We start from the raw sequence: 21,316 nt of genomic DNA on the forward strand, positions 1-21,316 counted from the left end.
CTGACCCCCCTGCATCTACAACAACGCAGCATGGAAGCTGTTGGGACATCCCTAACAAGCTCGAAATGCAATGAGAGTCAACGCCTATCCCCGCTGACTTGTTAGGCCCCTGATTTCCTAGCACTAATGGGAGTATTTAAGTCATTTTCTATTGTCTCTCATTCAGGCGGGCATTATACCCCAGTGGGCTTAACAGCTATTTAAGGATGTGGCCTAATGCCAAATGAATGCCAAGATCATAACATTGAGTGACTGGTTGGTGCCAAGGAAGACTGAAAAGGGCAAAGCTGCCTATTGCATCAATTTCATGTCAAATCACTCATAAAACACAGATACACTGACACTGATAGACTGAAATCTAACATTAGGCTTTCTATACTGAACTAAATCCCTGTTTGTATTATTAAAGGAACATGCATGCTTTCTTTTAACAAAAATCAATGTTACCATTCAGAGTGTTTCATTCATAACAGCGAACCGTTGCCGAGGCTCTCTCTACATGGCCGTCTTTGTTCCCACTGTCTCAGACACATGCTGCTGAACCGCGCTGAGCTAACATGAGCCGAGTCGAGCCTAGGGCTGAACACGCTCTCTCACTCACTCCACTTTCACACGGGCTCACATTGCACTGCTGTTTTCTTTAATTAACCCAGAGAGAAAACAGCTGACGGGGTCAACACCTCGCTCCCGCACGGCCACCACATATACGCACCTTTAGCTACTCTCTGAGTGGTCTCAATGACGCTGGTGGAAAAAAGAAATGGACAGCAAAGTGGGAAACGACTAGTGGAGACAACACAAAGAAAAGACCCGTATGTTAATGACATTTTCCAGCACATTTTCCACTTTGTGTAAAAAATCCTGGGGTTTTTGCTGAAGATAGCAGCTCGAAACAGGAAATGGCTCTCATCCCTCCTCCCTCTTGCAGCCTTCCTCCACAGGCCTTCTCAAACACCTTGCACCCCCAGGACCAGACACCTCCAGCCTCTGCCTCTCACATCTTAATGAACGCTGAGGGAGAAGAGACGAAGAGCACATACACTTGGCACAAAACGGGCCAATTTGACTGGGCTTAAAACCTCTTCAAAGATGAAAAAAGAGGAATTTCTCCCAAATCCAGAACTCAGGTCTTGTCAGACAACATGTGGAGTGCAATGGGGCCCTAAGACTATTTGTGAGTGGTTTCAAGGGGTTGTAGTGTTTCACAGGGCTTTTAACATAAGGCAAGGCAAGTTATATGCTTTGAAGTGTCTCTCACTCACTGCTGCGTAGTGAAACTGGAGGTTATCCCAGTTGCTTTGTGTATGCACAGGTTTTATTTTATGAAGATGTGGGTTCTGTATATTTTGATTTTTCACCATTCATTTGCAGTCATAATTTCCCGTGAGATAAGAGTTTATTATGAAATGTTAAACAGTAAAGTGTGTACTCACATGCCATTCGATTTCTCCATCTCTTTCAGCTGATCTCTGACTGCCTTGTAGTTGGTCTGAATCAAACGCAGGCGTTCACGACGTTTATCGTGAGCTCTCCTCAGCTCTTCATTTTCCTCCATCTGTAAAGCACAATGGCAACATTCCGTCGTGAGTTGGGTAACTCAAATCAAAGTTAACAGAAGAAGGGAATCTGCCGCAATTGCACTGATACAGCCCATACTGGGCATGAAATATAAGAAACCAACATATTTAAGCTGCTTTGCAGCTGAAACATCTCGGCCTAACAGAAAGCAGCCGGTCAAGACTCATTCCACTTTCCTTGTTTCTCCCAGACAAATGCTTCCACTCCTTCTGGTCAACTGAGGCATCATTAAAATGAGGCGTTTACATGAGTCGCTGGTGCCACTGTACACTAAACAGGCCTGCACACTCACACACGCTCACGTTAACCAGCAAAGAAACAAACTCACTGGAGTTACCAACTGATGACAACCGTGTGTTGTGATATGGGGTTGTAGTGGTGGGTTTGTTGCTGTTGACAGCTATTAAAACAGAGCGAGATTGGGCTCCTGCTTTAAAGAAGGAGTTAAGAGAAGACAACATATAGATTTTTCTTGTCAGGGGCATCCCTCCTCCCTCATCACATTGACCTTAACAGGGAGGGCGATGGAAAAAATTCTTTCAACAGGCAGGACAAACAGAGGTGGAAAGAGGGTAAGGAAAAAGAGACAGAGAGCTCATGGAAGTAGAGAAAAGAGAAAGAGAGCTGAGAAATTAGAACGAGAGGAAAAAGAGAGAGACAGAGAGAGAGAAAGAGAGAGGGGGAGGAAAAGGAAAAGTGAAAGGAAGGGTGCAGGACAGGTTTCTGCTTGAGTGGCCAAGGCTAGGGAGAGTTGTCGAGTGCTTTCTGAAGGGAAGGAGCTTGTTTACTGCTGATATGACACGGCTACCCTGCAGAGAGGGAAATGCGAGCCCTCGGCCCTGTTATTATTAACAAGGACAAAGAGAACAGAGAGAGCGCACACAAATATGCGCTGGACACACAATGTGTGTGCACACGCGCGCACTGCACATCCACACTGCCGATGTGACAAGTATGGATTTTCCCTAGTGCGGATTATTCACTGAGGACATCTGCAAGACATCGTCAGCCCTTTCGAGCAGCCCCCGACCTCTCAAAAACAGGGCTTTAATGAAAGGGGCCAGACCAGAGCAGTGTTAACTGGTGGAACTAGAGGCTGAGGGGGGACACAGAGGAGTTGTGGCTGACTGATGGAGGGGCGGCGGGGGGGTGGGATGGTGCAAGTGGCAGGGCATTAGCCACATCATGGCTTCCCAGGCTCCTTATAGAGCTTCCCCCTGGGCAGACCAGCTCTGGTCATCAGGCCACAGACCCTTGCCCACCGATCAATACGCCCCCACTCAGTCAGCGAACACATGTGTGGACGTTCTCAAGCTGAAAAATAATTACACAGCAACAGCTACTTTTTACTTCAAAGTGTGAAGTAGAAAAAAAGGAGGGCGTTATTAAGAGAATTGTTTGTTTGTTCGCAGCTAAGGTCAACATGTCAATGGTATGGCTGCCGTACCCAATTTGAAAAGCATTCTGTTGGAAAGGACTGGAAAACTGCACAGCAGCGAACTGAACCAAGCAAAGTACTGTACAGTAAGAGGCTGAAGGTAAGGTCTCAAGTGCAACTGATAGAGGGCATTTTGCTTATTTCCAGAAACAAGCAAAGGACAGAAACCACTAAATCACGCCTTGAACAAATGCCCTCATTAATGTAGTCACGTTTTTCTGTGCATACCTTTGCTAAATGCCCCTCAAACAGCAGACAAGTAAATGGCACCATTAACTAAGACAGTCATGCGTGTTGTCTGAATCTATGTTGAGCATTACTGTCGAGGTGTCTGCCAGTGATGTAATTCAGACACTTCAGATCTGACAAGGAAATGGTGCCTAATGTGTTCCTGGGATTGTGTTCAAAGGGAGATGACCTCTGAATAATCACTCACTCGTTGGTCAGCTGCGAAGATAGAGAGATTTGTTTTTTAAAGGCAGTGAGCTTTAGGGGAAAGTGCAACACGGGGGTGAAAATGAACTTTTTTTCTTTTGCTTGCAGCCAGTTGGAGACACTGAAAACAACACGAGGACGAAGAATAGTCTGAGAAGAACATAACAGAGCACGTGAAGGTTAAAAGACCAATAAAGCTGATTCGTTTAAGGATAAAAAAAAGAAAGAAAAATGGCTGCATCCGCTTTCACCGGAGCGGCTTCTCTCCTGCTGCTTCACTGCCTACGCACACTCTGCTTGTGTGTGCGCCCATGTACGTATGTATGTGTGAAAGACACCGTAAGAGAAGGTCACGGAGGAGGCAGTGGCAGCAGTACTGCAATTGAACCACTGTTACTTTCTTGCAGACCTCTATATAAACCAGTAGCTGATAGCAGCAATCATATCTAAGCTAGTGGCCACAGCAACAAGCAGCTCCTTCAAACTGATACTAACAGATGTCACCAAAATATAGCAACAACAAATGTGCTTTTTGAAGCAAACCACTCCTTCGGGTAGTTCAATGTCACTTTGAGAAACACTGTCATGCAGGGATACACAGACAAAAGATGCAAAAAAAGACGAATAAAAGTTCGACCATAAGGAATCAGAGTGAGAACTGTACTCTAAACTTGGGGATAAATAAACAGTTCTAAGAGGGGTGGAAAAGATTAAGACATTACATTTATTTGTATACATTGGCAAGTAATTACCTTCAATTGCAGCAGCTCCTCGAGGTCTCGAATCCTCTCTTCTGCCTCTTTTCTCCTCTCACTTCCGAACCCGACGCTGCCAGCTGGAGACAGGGACCTGGACCGCTGCACTGGTGCACCCTGGGAAGGGTAAGCAAAGAAGCACTGGGGTGGGAGCTTGAACACACTTCACTTACACAGACAGGCACAAACACATGCAGCAATTAACATCTGTAGAAACACTGAGTGAATGCCAATAATGGAATTATCTATGTTCACTCCACTCCCCTCTCACCTTGAGTAAAACATGAGCATTGTCTTCCTTGGTACACACATATGCAGACAAAAACAAACACGCTGCCAGAGGAATAAAGCAAGCTCGAGCAGCAGTCCACAGAAGCTGAAGGGAGGAGGTTCACTCTTGTGTGTGTGTGTGTGTGTGTTTGGAAGCAGGAGTTGCAAGCTGAGAGCAGCAAAGGTTTCTCCCTGCGACTGGCTAATGAGTATGTTCATTTCCATTTACATTGTTTCTTTGACAATAATGATGTCCCATTAGGGGAGACTAAAGGGGCTATAGATTCCAGAATGTGCTGGGCTTCATTACAAGAGGTGGTCAGGGAGGCCGCTCTAATTGCTCTGCTAGGGGCCTCCAGGTTACACTTGATAGGACAACTGGAAGAGCCGCCGATTAGGAGGGGGGTGCAGTTTGCTTGCCAGCCTCTTCTGTAGAAATAAATAAAGAAATGGAGAATTGCTGGGGCTGCGCTGTAGAAAAGCAGTGGGAACAATATGCTAGTGGAATATGAATATGAAAGGATAGGAGGCCCCCCTGTAGCGCCGGGCAGGGCTGACCAGATGGCAGGCTAAAATATGCAATGCGACTAAATGCACAACAGTCCTTGGGTAGAGAAAGATGAGCAGTACAGGAGGAGGAAGTGGTGCTAAAGTGGTGAGGTTAATGAGAGGATAGCAGATCAGTTAAGCCTAACCCCCCACCATCCAAAAAATATGTATTTTGATTGCTGTTGACAAGCTCTCTTGCCTATTAAAGTCATTAAGATTTCAGCCTTTTCTGATATTGCAACACCTGTTGTTACGGCTGAAACAAGAAAATATCTCATGCCCTAGTGTCCTACGCAAAATCATGCACTAATCAAGCACTGGGGGAACCAAACACATCTTGGTGCTTGACCGGTGGGGATTTATGCTTCAGTGGGAAACTGCAAACTCCCGCTGAAACCCACACCCTCCTGGTGTAACCTCCTTGGAATTGTAACTACAAGTCATCTTGACGCAGCGCGCAACTACTGGCCTGTTCCGTACCATTGATTCCTCCTGTGCATTCCTGACTACTTTATTGCAGCAGTTTTTGGATATATCAGCAAGAGATCAACAATCGTCTCAGTCTGAGGAATAATAAACATAGCATCAATATCAGGACTCAAAAATGTCAGCAAATTCCTGGAGGGACATGGTACATTCTGACGGCTGTTTTTAAAAAGTCCTGACATTTTATTTGTTTCAGACATAAATGCAGGCAACAACGTCAGCCATTTACGTAGGATATGTCAAAGATTCCCTGCAGAAGCCAAATCACACCTTACTCTGTCAGCACAACAAATAGCGCAACTTGTACATCTGCTCACAAAGCAGCTTGGCAAACTTTAAAATAACATTGCCTCAAAACTCTCCACTCTCAAAAGTGAGTGAAAAAAATTTTTTTGCATGATAATTCATAACACGTGATTGAATATTGTTACATGGCAACATGGAATACATGAAAACAATGGACTCTGCTTTCTTTGCATTGCTCCTCATGAATCCCTTGTGTATGGGTCTGCGACTCAAATCATTCACATGAGGGCGAACTTCACCGGTAAAAGAGAAAACTGCTATTTAGAAGGACACTAACAGACAGCAGATATTGTTCATTGAATAGCAACTGCTGCAAAATGCTAATTGACATGTTTAAAAGAATGGGATTAGACTTTAAGACATTTTTTTTATTGTAACTTAAAAAACGCATTTGTCACTTAATTAGTTATAACACATTTCCTTTAGTTTTAATATCACAGAATGTGTATTTAAAACAGAACATCTGCTTGTGACATTAATATATACACGATGTACGTGTGCTGGGAAATGTGCTCTGAGGCTACAGTTGACTCCAGTGACCTGGCGGCCAGGTTTTGCTAACATGCCTGCATGGGTGCCAACCATGTGTTCTAACTCAGCCTTAATGACTCTATGCAACTAATTAGCAGATTGATCTGCATATTCCTGATGAGTGGCAGGCCAACTGGCTTAGTCTGTCTGTACAAGGGGGAAACATAGATTCCAAAAGGGGAATCCAAACCAACTCGAAGTCCTAAACCTAAAAGTAAAGATGAGCAATTATAAAGTGCACGACATACTGCAGACAAACTCTAAACTGGGTTTCAGGTAGAAATATAAATTGTGAATGATATTTACTACTTAACCTGATCACAGTAATTATTAATGAAGGTGAGAACCACGTGAGACAAACTGCTGCGTGCTTGTCTAAAGTCCACGGTAAATGAATAAAATGGTGACACTGACTAATGACTGACATTTTGGTGCAGATGTTCTCTCTGGTCCAGTTGGACGCCTGACTGCTGCTGGACCCGAAGACGCATGAATGCCCTTTATTTGTGTGGGAGGCTCTGTGTTGCGGCATTGATGTTAATGTTCCACAAGACAGGCCTGAAGGATAAAAAGCAGAGAACACGAGACACAGAAGGCTGTCCTCGACATTTACCTCAGCTCGGCAGCTGTCTGGTGGTCATGGCCTGACCTGTGTATAACACCCTGTAATGGCTTTGTAAACATGAGAGCGCAACGCAGAAGGAGGGACAGAGGGCACATAGTAAGAAGGAAATGAGGGAAAAGGCCTGTAACTTAAAAATCGGATTTACTGAGGGATCAGCAGAGGAAAGAATCGTTTCACTGAGTGCCCGCCTCCCTTCACCTCTCCTCTACTTTCTATCTGACAGAGACACTGAGTCACTGTCATCAGTGGGTTTCTTTATGATTGCACTAGCCTGTTATGAGTGCATTTGGAGAGTAATTAAATGTGTTCACGTTCCCTGATGACTATACATTCAAATGAGCACTGTTACTAAGCAAACTTTAAAAAACAAATGCCCAAGTTGTAGCTCAAACTTGAAGTAAATCATGCTGAAAAATGGTCCACTCTGTATAATGTTAGAAATTCACAGTGTTGTTTCTAATAAAAACTCTAAGCAGTTTGGAACTTTAAAATACAATTTTTCATGAGGTCTTTCAAATCTAATTTTTCACATCAAAGTAAACTTTCCTCACTCAAATCATGTGACACACACACACACACACACACACACACACCAAGTCTCTCAAGTTCCTTGAGACATAGTTTTTTTGTTTGTTTTTTTTTAATGGCTAACATCATTATAGCACTTACTGCATGCACCCAACACAGTCGGACATGCACCACTCTGCACTGTTTATAGACGCAGCCAATAATCCACCTTCACTGTGGGCATTGAGTAAAATAGCAGAAATTTGATTCCAAGGGGGAAACAGTATGCTGAACAGAAGACTCGTCTCATCAGCTGCTGACCTTCAAGTTTGTTATTCCAGTTTAAATGGAGTGGTATGAATCGTAATGAGGCATAAAAAGTTTATAGTTTTTTTGGACCATCATCGTGCTTCTAGAAATTATTCAAGATTTACAGTAAGGCTGGACATGTTTTATGAAGTTTACATGTTTTAAAGTAATAACCTGAGTTTTTATAGCTACTGGCTGAGAGACGTGAACGTGCCACTGTGCTATGTGAAAGAATGCCACTTTAAAGATGCCACTTTGTAGTCGCCACTCAAATAAATAAAACGCATCAATCTTAAATTACATTCTGTTAAATAATAACTTTATTTCATTTAAAGGAGTTAGTTCAATTTAAAGCTCTCCGTCTTTCATCTGACATCTGTTTCTGTAAATGTTGGCGCGGCAGCTCTAATATGATCATGTGCCTGCATCAAAATCTCATTTGTAAACGTATGTATAACACACAGTAAATGTGTGGTCAGAGGCAGTGACAGGCAGGATTGCATTTATAATAAATGAAAAGCCAAGCTGACTTTTACTGAAACTGATGACAAATGCCCCGATTTCCATTCAGTAGATCTCATTATGATTCACGTTATTAGTCAGTATAATAGAATATCAAAAAAAGTATTTACACACTGATTTTGGATATCAGCAGCAGGATCAACATTGGCGCATGTTTTTGATAATAAATTATAGGTGGATAATAGAACAATTATGTGTTTGTGAGCTGTGTGTCCTAAGGCAAGCATAAAGGAAGCTCATCAAATGTCAATACTATTTATTTATTTTGCACGGTATAATTACATTACACATATAGACTGCCAGAACAGAAGCGCTTCGATTTAAGATACAATGAGGACAGCGGCTTAAATCAAACAACGTGTCTTCGGGCCAGCTTTAGAGTGAGTGAGGCCATCTAGAAACATGTCCTGCCAAACTTATGAGTTGAATACTGAGAAGATCAAAAGCTTCTTTCTTGTTCATAATGTACTGCTGAAGCGGTAAATTAGCCAGTGCCTGAGCCCAAGGCATGCGTGAAACCAGCAGCACACGCCGGCTTGGTCACAGTAGGAGGGGCATCTGTGTGTGTGTGTTGGGAAGTTCAGGACAAAGGTTGGCAGGGGCTGGGTCTGATAAATCATATGATTCTAGAAAGACAGTTTCCTTTATATCCCTTCTCTGTGGCTTTGATCTAATCTGAACAAAACAGTAATGGATAAGTGAGGGTATGTTAGCTGCTCATCCACGTGTTGGCTTTGACATAATTACCAGAAGCCCGTTCTGACCTACCTGTTGTCTTCTAATGGAACTGGCAGATCTCTGATGGAAAGTACTCCCCTCTGTCCTGGGACATGAACCTCGAGTAGAGGCCTGGTCAGGGCTAGACTTCTGGGCTACCGCATCAACCTGCTCTGACGCCAGCGCCTGTGAGAAAAGAGATGGCGCATATGTTGGTGCTTGAAAGGCTGAAAAGAGACGACTAAGATAGGCTGATAGAAAACAGAGCCTTGGTTTGGTGACAGCTGTTAATTTGTCATGCTTATGTCAGAAAATTAGGAATATTATCCATGTTATACCTCAAAGTTGAGTATTTCAGCTGTAACAAACACACCCACTTAACCATATTTGCTTGTCAATGCAAATATCTAATCAGCCCATTACATGGTAGCAGCTCAATTCAATCAGGCATGTAGACGTACTCAAGACAACATGCTAAAGTTATAACCGAACATCAGAATGAAGAAGAAAGGTGATATAAGTGACTTTGAATGTCACAAGGTGGCAGACATGCTAGTTTGAGTATTTCAGAATCTGATGATATGGGGATTTGGCTGCTCAACCATCTCTAGGGGTTAGAGAAAACAGTCCAAAAATGAGAACATATCCAATACACAGGAGTTATCTGGGCAAAAACACTAGAGAAGAACAGAAAGACCACTTCAAGTTTATAAGAAGGCAACTTAATTAACCACCTTATCGATTGGATTACAAACAAGGTATACAGAAGGGCACCTCTGAATGTACAACATGACAAACCTTGAAGGAGATGGGATACCAAACTGGGTCCAACTTGTGTCAGCTTAGAACAGAAAACTCAGATTACCACTCGCATGGGCTCCACAAAACTGTCAATAGAAGATTGGATAAACATTGCCTGGTCTGATGGGTCTTGATTTCTACTGTGACACTGAGATGGTAGGGCCAGACTTCCGCATAAGTAACATCAAAGCATCGATCCATCCTGCCTTGTATCAATGTTTCAGGCTAGTAGTGGGATGTAGTGGAACGGGAGATTCACATCAAAGATGTGCAGCAACTGTGTGATGCTCCCATGTCAATATGGACCAAAGTTTCAGACAAATATCAAAATATCAGCACCTTATACAATTAATGCCATAAAGAATTAAGGCAGTTCTGAAGGTTAATCTCTACGCTTTAGCTACTGTTGTGTTGTTATGCTGAGTGTGTGTTTTTGTGCAAAGATATTATAGCTTTAAGGACAGCATGACTTTAAATCCACTGCCAAAAGGCCACGTGCTGTATAGGCAGTTTTTATCAAGTCAGACAAGCCCTTTAATAGTTCAAAAACTCATCCACATACCTCTTGACTGTATCACCTGCACATATTCACGCCTTTTCTTAAATCGCTAATAAAAAAAGTGTGAAACTAAAGAGAAAAGAAAAGCTTCACCTGCTGCTATCAACAACACTTTGACTCAACACATCAAATTGAAGCTCTTTGACAAACAAAGGCCTTCACCACCGTGTTGTACTGGGAGGCCAAGTTGTGAAGAAAACCACACAGGATGTCATCACCTTTTTTCCAACAAGTCCTGATTGCATTATCAGAAACCTGGCATCTGGGCGTGACCTTGTTAACTGCCAGGGTAATCAACTTTAACCAAAGGGGAGGAGAGGGGATGATAAATTATTAGTGAGGAAGATTTTGTTCATGTTTTATTAAATTGGCCTGTCAAAGGGGGTTGGTCAAATTATCTGGGGCCTCGTTTATTGGAGGCCGGCCATATTGGCGCATCTGTTACAATTATTTATAATTTCCAGGCAGGCAGGAGGATGGAGTGCGTTTTTCGGCATCAGCCACATAAAGCAATTTAGAAATTAACTGATGCGGGAGCGTCTGACTTTTCTTCCTCGCGAATTCTCTCTCGTCGCCCTCCTGATTTTCATCCAGCGGAAAACAGGAAAGCCGGGAAGCCGTTAAAAGAGCAACAATATATATAAACGGGGAAAAAAAGACAAACAGATTACACATAGCTTAGAGTAAACCAAGAGACGGCGCGGGAGCATGAGATTGACAGAGGAGAAGAGAGCATGCAGGTGTGGTGAAAAAAATAAATAAAAAGAGCAAGAGATTGGGAGGAGGCTGAGGGAGGGAGGGGAGGAGGAAAAAAAGAGAGAGAAAAGCCGGTCTTGGTAATTACTGAACACGATTAGGTTCTTGGGGGAACTTGTCTGGCACTGGCGGCCCTCACATGTGAGGATGCGGCAGGCAGGACCATATGGAGCGAGGCTTGTGATTGTGCTCCCTGAAGCTCGTGACCCGTCTGCTGCCGAGCCCTTGAGCTGAATGTGAAATGAGACTTGCCAGGCCTAATGTTCTACACATGCACCATTTATGCCACAAAACAAATCTGATCACTGTTAATTATGGAGTAGCTATAATCAGGAGGGGCTCCCCACCCACACACACACACCCAAAGCCACTCACTGCATGGATACACAAACGCATGCTCACACAATCGCATTCGAATAGATCTGTGGAACGACAGCATATGTGAAAGTGATTGGATAGGCCTGAGAAGTGAGGACTTTAAGCAGTGCACTCTCAGGCCTGGTGCACTTTGTATTCAAGATGGTGAGTCTTCAAAGAGCATGTGTCTTTGTGTATAGATGGATGAGTGTGTGTTTTAACTGGCAGCGCAGTGGAGGGGGACTTAATAGAAGGACGGCACACAGTGAGTAGGAAGTAGGTGCGTGTATGTTTTCGGAGTGTGTACCCAGCCCTGAGTCCTCCCACACAGTCTGTTTGACCCGGGTGTATGTGCTAGAACGAGTGAGTGTATGTCTCTGCAGCGGCACATGGCTGTGCTTCATTAATGAGGCGAGCTGTGCTACACAGAGTTTCTCATCTAATGAGAGCAGTTGAGCTTGTAAAACACACCACTGGCATCTATGTCATTAGTATGTCTCTGGCCCTGGACGTGGGCCAGCTCCAAACACTCACCCACCCACTCACACGCACACACACACACACACACACACACATGTTGACAACAATATTTACTACTAATACACACCCAAAACTCAAACTCATGTAGGTAATACTATTTATTGCTAATACAATCAGCACACATAACATTAGTCACTGAGAAAAATGCATTTTAAGCATTAATGGAATTCAAATGAAAAAAGAAATGTGTGAATACAGCCACGTGTTTACGATAAAGATTAATATACTTTAAAGTAGGTCCTGCGAGTTTAATTAAAGGAAGGGCATTCGTCTTAATGGCTCAGTCACACTAGAGCAAAAATAGGACAGCAACTCCTTGCGCCTAGGAAAAATCAGTGGTTGCTCGGTGAAAGCAGTGAATTGTTTTTGCTGTCTTAGACTGATTGAAAGTTGTTGCGGTGACCAACTTGCCCATAAGCTGAGGCTGTTCTAAGTAGTTAAAGTAAAGTAATAAAGTAGACATATATTCACAGATTTAATCCCAATTAATCACTATTTTGTCACAGATTGCATATAATTGCCGACTTGACTCCATTTAGCAGGCTGATTCTGTCTCATTGTCTCTTGCACCAAAATCGCTTTGAAGACTCCAACTGACTGCAAGTGGTGATAGACCTAGTGTCTGCCTCGAAGCAACCATTTCGAAGGCAACAAGATTGCAAGTTCATTGCACATGGTTGCAATAACTTTGGTTGCAATATGGTCTCCAGTCACCGTTTTCCTCATTGTGACTGTAGCATGAATGAAAACAAGGCCTGTGCCTTCAATCACATTTTCACAAAGTACAATGATGAACATTCAAAGCTAAATTCATATATGAGCTTATTTCCTCTCTCCTTTTTTTAATTGAACTTAATTTCATGCTTATTAGGGTTAGCAATATCGTAGCAATTTGTTACTACCGTGATACCTTCCCCACAATAGCAATGCTATCATTATACAGTAGTTTTGATACTCACTTACACATTTCTTTATTGCATTCATGTTAAAATGCAATGTAAAGCTAGAAGATCAGGACGTCATGCCATCTACAGCCTGACATGGAGATGTTTGCACCACTTTATAAACCTTTGCTTTACCCTACTGTCAGCCATTTTTCACATCACCACAATTCAGTTACCTTTAGTTCAGTTTACCATCTTTCATTTGGGAAAGGCCACAATTGACTTTGCACTACAAAATCTAAGAAATTAAAAACCCAAGGTCTGCAAAGTGCTTAAAAACACAGAAATAAAAATTACAATACTGAGACAAGCTGGACAACATACTAAACTCATCCTCATGCCTTTTTGAGTGTCTATTCAACTTCTAGCTGAAAGCTGATTTCACATTTCTTCGTGGCATTATGTTTTCACCCTTTTCAGCCGATGACTGCCATTAATGATGATGATGATCAAAAGAAATGCCTCACCAAAGCCAAAGGTGACCTGACAAAAATGGTGGGTGTATAAATTTATGTACGTGTGAGCGTCTCACTAGCACTTTAATTACACATCTAAAAGCGTTTAAATTAGCCAACATTAATAAAAACCCAGGAGCAGATGTTAAAAAATGATCTCAGCAAGATAAGGGAGATGCAACGTGTGGGGTTCATTCAGTATATTAAAAAAAAACAGGAGGGAGAAGGCTCGGTCATGTCTCTAAATGTTATTTCTGTGCTTCAGGCTTAGTATGAGACCTTACTGCATTTCATGTATCATTATAATAAAGCGGCATTCAAATGTCTATAGACATAGTTTAAAGAAAAAACACAGGTGTTATGTTAACATTATTGCTGTCCTATTGAGATAATGAGACAAACCAAAGCAAACAAAAAGAAAAAAAAACACAAACCTTGTATAAATGTTTTTTTGTTTGTTTGTTTTTCTTTAAATAGGCCATTAAAAAAAGTTTCAGTAAACATTTCAAAAGACACAGGTGCTTCTTCCCATTATATTTAGGCCAAACTTTTCTGGATTGAATGTGAATGCCTAATTTTCTCTTTCCAATGTTGATGAGAGAGTAACCACTGCTTTGAATGACTGCCCACATAATTAACAACTTACCACTCATTTACTGCGGTGATGATTCCAGAAAGCCTGAGGTCTGCTGTGGATTCTAATGTTGGTCTTTAATCACAGCTCGGCTCTGATAGTAGCCAAACTCTAACTAAACTACAGTAAATACAAACGATGCAGTTAAACGCTTCTGAATAATGAAATGTTCAGACTAGCTAGTTTTCTGTCCGCTAATGAGGGAGCCTGCTTTGCATCTAGATTGCGATGGTGACCACCCAACCTGGCAACCCAAGCCTCCCTAACCTGGCAATTTCACAGCAGCTCGTTGTATATGGGGGTCATCCAGGTGCCTGATGATCAGCCAGGCCCTAAAGCTAGAAGATCAGGGCATCGGGCCATCTACAGCCTGACATGGAGATGTTTGCACCACTTTATAAACTCAAACACAGGCAAATACCCACACTCTGGACAACTACCTAAGCACAGGAGCAATTAGCTGACTTTTGATGTACTAAAAAATGGTGACAATCTATCAACATACAAACATAGATCTTAGAGAGACAGACTGATAGATGTAGTATTTATATTTTAATTTGTGAATAAATAACAAAAATAGATTTAACAGATAATGAATGAGGTCACATTATTCAAGTAGAAACCAGCCTGATTAAGATGAGTTGAGCTGTGTGGTCATGCCACACACTGCCCACATTTGAGCCTTTGTAAAGTCTTGTTCAGCTTCCTGTAAAGAGTTAACTTTGCATAAGACAAGCGAGAACGCACAATCTTGGTGCGCAGCATGGAAATGTAACACACAAAAGGTGTTATTCCTCTCACCCCAACCCCTCCTTTATCCCCGCCCCCACCAAAAACCACTGCGGGTGGGGTGTTCAAAGCCGTCGCTCCGGTCCATATTCAAATGAGCACTGTGTCTCCCCCCCTGTGCTCCTGTTGCGATCAGTACTTTGATCACCTCCAATAGTAACTTCCACCAAAACATTTAAAATTAAAATCAAATCTGCCTTAACAACCCGAGCATTTGAATTTAACAGGTGTTCGGGAGGAAGTTGTTACAGAATTCGCGATTATGTGCTCGGATACACACACACACACCTTCAGTCAAACACACAACTATGAAGACAGACGTACCCACATGTACGCACAACCTGTCAGTGAAATTAGAGAGTGGGAAATAGAAAACCCTCCTGACTGAGCGCTATACCTTGGGATACCTGATCTGTTCACTTTGATGTCAGCGGGTAAGAAAGTTAAAAAAAACAAATCAGCCAGACAGCAGCTACATGTGTTCGGTAAACAAAAGTTATCATTTATTCTTAGCTTTGGTTATATATATGATTTTTTTCTAATTATGTCCCAGCCCTGAGAATTGTGTGAGCTAACTTTTCACTCTGAGAGGCAAGAAAACACATGCACACATATATCAGTAAGTCACATTAAAACTACCTGCCTTAAAATGGTGCATGACACAAAAAAAATTAAAAGCCCCCCAAAAACATTTCCCAGCAGCACGCTGCATTGTAACGAGATGATCGATGTTATTCACTTCACCGGTCAGTGGTTTTAATGTTGTGGCCAGTCAGTGTATGTGCCCACACTACACACACAGAGCACTAACTGCATCTACTCTAAATGTAGTATTAATTACTGTGGGAACACTACAGTACTGTATTTAATTACTGACTAAATGATCCATTTATATTTTACCGCTGGTTAAATTAAGAGGGTTAAGTGAGACAGGTTCATTGTAACTCACTTAACATTTGAACTGATATCTTCTAACTTGCACAGTCTGGGAGCAGCACTTTCAGAAAATCAGCCAATCAAATTAACAAATTAAACGCTGCGGAGGCAGAAAAACATTTCTCCGCTGCTGCAAAAATATCGTCTTGTGCTGCATCAACTGGAGTTAGCTGAAGGAGGAAACTGGAATGGTAAGTCGTAGAGCAGAAGAGACCGAGAGGCTCCTTAAAATGTCAAGTGGTGTGCCAGAGAACTGCTGATGGAATAAAGTGTCTCAAGATTTTAATTTTTTCCCCAACCAAGTGTCTTATACTGTGTGGTCTACCACCTATCATCATATCGTTAGCAGTTACTAAAGGCCTCGCCTTGGGGGCGATTGGTTCAAAAGGCACAACGCTAAAGCCAAAGTCCCGCTGACTGACAGACGTAGAATTGTAACTCTAACATCATCTTCAAAAACATTATGGAGTTCCAATTAAATCACCTCTCTTCACCTCTTACCTGGCTTTGCTGTCTGACCCGCGTGTGTTAAAAGGACTTCCAGTTACTTGGGTGGGAGGGCAGAAAGGCGATATCTAAAGTATGTTATTCAGAGAGTGCGCGTATGCCTAGGACTGGCGGTGAGAGAAGATCAGATAGCGGACATAAAAGACACTGGTGCTCAGAGAGATGGATAGATCAAGGGTGAACTAGAGCAATATCAAACGAATGATTCTGAGTTAAAGACCACCACCATAGGCCATGCTGGGGCCAGTCAGTTATTACTGTGCCTGCAGGTCCACCTACACACCTACACATTGACATCTCTGTATCTTGGGACAATTAGATATTAAGTCCAGGCAAGCAATTGACAGAATTATACAACTATAATGTGTTTGTTGTGAAAGAAAGAAGACCGATGTAATGTCCAGGGAACTGTAAGCATGCACATTTTGTTGCTCTTACTCACACAAATGCATATCATAGATTGGCATACTTGCTATGCTAAGATGTTTTTATGCATTTGATCATTAAGGCCTTTTTGGAAGACATAGTGAAGAATGAGAATAGTGCTTACCTTAAAGTTGGTTTGTTTTTGTGGAGTTGGGTAAATGGCTGTTAGCTGAGGCTGTTGTTGCAGCTGCAGCTCCTGTTGAAGTTGTATTTGTTCCTGCTGCTGCTGTTGTAGGTCAGCTTGGAGTTCTAAGATCTGTTGGTCTTTCTGCGCCAGCTGGCTGCTCAGCTCCTGGTGACTCTGGCGGAGCTTGGCCTCACTAGACACGAGAGCCTGGTAGCACTGACTCAACTCTTTGTATAGCTGTCAACAAATATAAATAAGCCAGAGAGGTTTAAAATCCAAGCAAGAGGGAATGGAAGGGTCAGATCGATGAGAGAAAAATGACAAAAACCACTCATTAGGTGACATTAAGACTGTGTTATATTCAGTAATAGAAAAATTAGGATAAGCTAAATAATCTAAATAGGGAAAAGAAGTTGTTAACAACACGTGTCCCAAATGATTTATGTTTGCAAAATGTCTTTCTCTATGATTCCTCCACGTGCATGGCAAAGTAGTATGCTGCAAACCCAGTCACAGTAACAGGAGACTTCGAGAAAAAACGGTTTTCTGGCAGACACAAAAATAATTGTAGGTTACAGCTAGCTTGGAAATAAATCACCCCAGTTGGTGAGGCCTGAGTGAAGCGCGACGAAGAGGTTATAACACTGTTGAGTTTGAGGTTGGGTGTGTGTGTGTACTTGTGAGTACCTGCTGATAGGAGGTAGCGTCAGCAGAGTGAGCCTCTTCTTGGTTCCGCAGAACTCGCTGTGTGTCGAGGTTGAGTCCTTCCAGTTGCTTAATCAGGTGGCTCTGCTCCGCTGCATGCTCTGTGCTCCGTCTGTACAGCGTCTGCACTTCTGCAAAATCACGACTACACACAGGCACTCGCATTACACGTTATGCAAAGTCATACAGTACACAACAATAATGTGCTGCTTACATTAAATATTGTGGATTTAGTTATATTTTTTTGACGTATTCAAGGTGAGAAACATAAAGGTTGTGTACTGATATTAAAATAACTATTTAAAAAAGTATGCCAGAGAACCTGAATTAACTATTATTAAGATAACAGCACATGTGTTACAGCTGTAAAAGTCTAACTTTTGATAAATATGCAACTCAAATTCATAAGCCTTTAACATCATCAATGCCTAAATGCACAACAAAACTATAGAGCAATAACAATCATAAACTTGTATGCACATTACATTATTGCAATGTATTTATGACAACAGATTTCCTTCTTTCGTCAACAGCAGCTACATTTCTCAACATACCAAAATTCATCAGCACCAAAAGGTCATTTCCATCTTGTTTTGTATCCACCAATGGAATTACCACAAAGCGCTTCTCGAACTTGTAAGGAAATCTTTAATCACCCTGCTAAATCCACAAGAATAGTCTATAGCCCTGGTGTGACTGACATGTCAGACTGCCTCTGGCATTAAAACAGAAAAGTAGTTAAAAAAGGTTGAGATTACCACTAAGGCTCCTACAGTTCTCACAGTTTTTATCATATCGACTAAAGCTTAGCCAAAGCCTGCCCCGTTTCCCTCTTCTCTCTCTTTTAAAGCATATCCACTATGCAGGGCTTATCAAGTGGCTTTAGGTGGGCCAGAGTGGAAGAAATCTGTGTCACCCCCAAGCCTCACAGCGAAGGAAGCAATATACTCACTCCTCCATGCAGTAACCCATGTAAATCGAGGTATACACATATAGTACGTCTATAGCGGACAGATTTATACTTTAACTAATGAAATTAGCCATAAATATCACCTGTTAGGGTTTGGATGTTGCAAGAACAGAGACACTATCTCAGCTGGTACAACTTACCAAAGGCGATCAAGTTGTTCATGTTTAGTTGCCAACTCTGTGTCTTTGGAGGAAAGCAGAGCTTCTAGGCTGCTACTGTGGCTCTGCAAGGCAGTCAGCTCCTGACAGGTGTTGTGCAGTTTCTCCTCTAGATCCTGGTGTAGAAGAGTAATAACAATGATTTTGTCAAATTTAGAAGCATTCCTTAAATGAAATGCTTTAAGAAGTATTAGAATTATTATGTCAACTTTTTGATGTGTCAGTATTTTCTATGGCAAAATCCTCAAACCAACGCAGACCAGCATCGTTAAATTTACCGACTCTGCAATGAAATTTGAAATAATTCACTTGTCACATTACTTTTACTGTCTGTCTACAAATAAACAAATAAATGATTCTGAAATTAAAAAAGTGACAGAAAAGCAAGGAAACTAGGTCTCACTTCTTAGCCCTGAATGACGATGCCTTCTTTAACACTTGTAATAAGTCGGCCACAATTTGTTACTTCACAGCAACTAGCTGTACTAGTTGCTGTGAAGTAATCAAATAGCAAACTTTAGATTTAGTTCTAACATGACAGTCTATCTGAAAATGTTTTTGTGCTTTTGTGTTGTTTCTTTGTATATAGGAGGTGCAGACAAGGCGTTAGTTAGCTTTGCTTTAATTTAAAGAAACCATTTGAGTGCAGCAGATTAAACAACATCAAACATGTACAGGTCACCAAACCCTGAATTCACCCGACGCTAATTAATATCAAGCAAATTATTATAAGAAATTATTATATAATTATATCGGTCATATTTTTTCACGTATTACACATCTTTGCGGCTCTGTATTTGCAGAATATTCCTCCACCGCTGTTCGGGTTAAGGAAATACTAAAACTATGCAGGTGTATCATCAAATCAAATCAAATCACTTTTATTGTCACATCACATGTGCAGGTACACTGGTACAGTACATGTGAGTGAAATTCTTGTGTGCGAGCTTCACAAGCAACAGAGGTGTGCAAAGTACAATAACATAAGAACAAGCAAATATAAGAATGGCTAAATCTGAGAATTATATGAATAAATATATGTACAATATAAGAGTGTATGCATATTACTGAATGTGTATACTACATATGTATGTCTACGTGTGTGTATATGTGTGTGTGTGTGTGTGTGTATACATATTTTACAAATTAAATAGAGTAAAAATAAAATAAATATATAAAATATACAGAGGTTGGTAGTTGGATATTGTGCAAAACAAGTGGCATTTATATACAGTATGGAGTGCATAATGTTGAATCTGTAGTATCTTAACAGTACACACAGGTCTACATTAAATGATAAATTCCCGAATAAATCTTTGCCATGTCAAACAAATTGGCATGATGTATCCCCTGCGCATCTGATATTTTCCATCACCAAGTTTCAAATCAATGTATGATACAAAAAATAATAAAAAATCATAAAACAAGTGGAGTGTCTTAGGCTGTGATGGATGTGCATACACCAGTCACTGGGCTCATCCCATCCAAGAGTAATTACTCTGCAGCTCTAACTTATTCAAGACTCTCTGTCTGATTCCATTTGACTAGGGGAGCAATATGTTTCATAATGATTAGTCGATAAGGAAGGGGCGGAATGTGAGGTTCTTCTGTAGCTTTTATTTCCTGAGAATCTAGGAAATAAAATTTGAAATGTAAAAAAATAAATAAATACAATTTTCAAGAACTGCAATTTGATTGGTTGAATGTTTAAACAATAGCACAGTTGATGTCTTATCGTATTTCTCATGTTCACAGAGAGAAGAAGCACCGATCCATAATGATGATCAGAGCAACAGATTCTGAAAGTTACTTGCTTGCATTTGGATAATGAAACACACCTGACCACAAACTCTTGAACCAACAGGCCAATGACTTAATGGAAGCTACTTTCGGTTTGGTCTGCTCTTCTTTCTTTCTTTTTTTAAAACCACAACTCAGGAAGATCTGTCTGCCCTACGTTAAATCATAACTTTGTCCTTCCTTTGAGTGCAGTCCCTGTTTATTTAATTCTGTGCTTTGCTACAGAGATATTTTTATATTCACAGGCTGAAGAGGAAAGGGTGTGAGGGATCAGAAAGTTCAAGGTGTGTGTGAGTGCCTTTGTATTTGTGTGGACCTGTCCCCACATTCATACCTTTATTCTGGTCTGGGCAGCATCCCTCTGGTCTCGTTGGCTGTTGGCCTGCCTCTGATTCTCCTCCAGGTCAGCTTGCAGGGCGGCGCAGCGGGAAGCTAATCCCTCTTTCTCCTCCTCTAGAGCCTGCACCACCTGCCGCTCCTCCTCCTCTTTCCTCCTACATTTTGTCTTCATTTCCTGAATAAGGAAGGTGTGTGTGTGTGTGTGTGTGTGTGTGTGTGTGTGTGTGTGTGTGTGTGTGTGTGAGAGAGAGGAGTAGAATGGGGAGGGGGTCAATAGGGCCAAACAAACAATGGCGACGAAAGAAGAGAAAAAGAAAAAGTAGCATTTCAAACTGAGAAAATGAAAAAAGAAAATTGCAAAGATCCAAAAAGAGAAGCAGCCCATGGGGTTGAGGCTGAAATGAATATGTAAACAGTGGACCGCTTTTTCTGCGGGAGCCCACTGCATGGGTCGCTGATTGGCCAAGGTCACCTGTGCTGTATGA

General features: G+C 41.7%; 1 protein-coding gene across 1 annotated transcript in view; it reads right to left on the minus strand.

Annotated features, from left to right (window-relative positions):
- cntln (centlein, centrosomal protein) overlaps positions 1 to 21,316 on the minus strand; it is a 92,452-nt gene that overhangs the window by 60,476 nt on the left and 10,660 nt on the right. The window contains exons 6-12 of the mRNA XM_006787076.3: positions 20,827 to 21,006; positions 18,675 to 18,808; positions 17,547 to 17,709; positions 16,857 to 17,096; positions 9,080 to 9,214; positions 4,204 to 4,323; positions 1,434 to 1,555 (exon numbers count right to left, since the gene is read on the minus strand). Coding sequence (XP_006787139.2) covers positions 1,434 to 1,555; positions 4,204 to 4,323; positions 9,080 to 9,214; positions 16,857 to 17,096; positions 17,547 to 17,709; positions 18,675 to 18,808; positions 20,827 to 21,006 — 1,094 coding nt within the window. The remainder of the gene's footprint in view (positions 1 to 1,433; positions 1,556 to 4,203; positions 4,324 to 9,079; positions 9,215 to 16,856; positions 17,097 to 17,546; positions 17,710 to 18,674; positions 18,809 to 20,826; positions 21,007 to 21,316) is intronic.

Source organism: Neolamprologus brichardi, chromosome 6 (assembly GCF_056152115.1).
Source record: "Neolamprologus brichardi isolate AB-2024 chromosome 6, ASM5615211v1, whole genome shotgun sequence".
Classification (NCBI taxonomy): Eukaryota; Metazoa; Chordata; class Actinopteri; order Cichliformes; family Cichlidae; genus Neolamprologus; species Neolamprologus brichardi.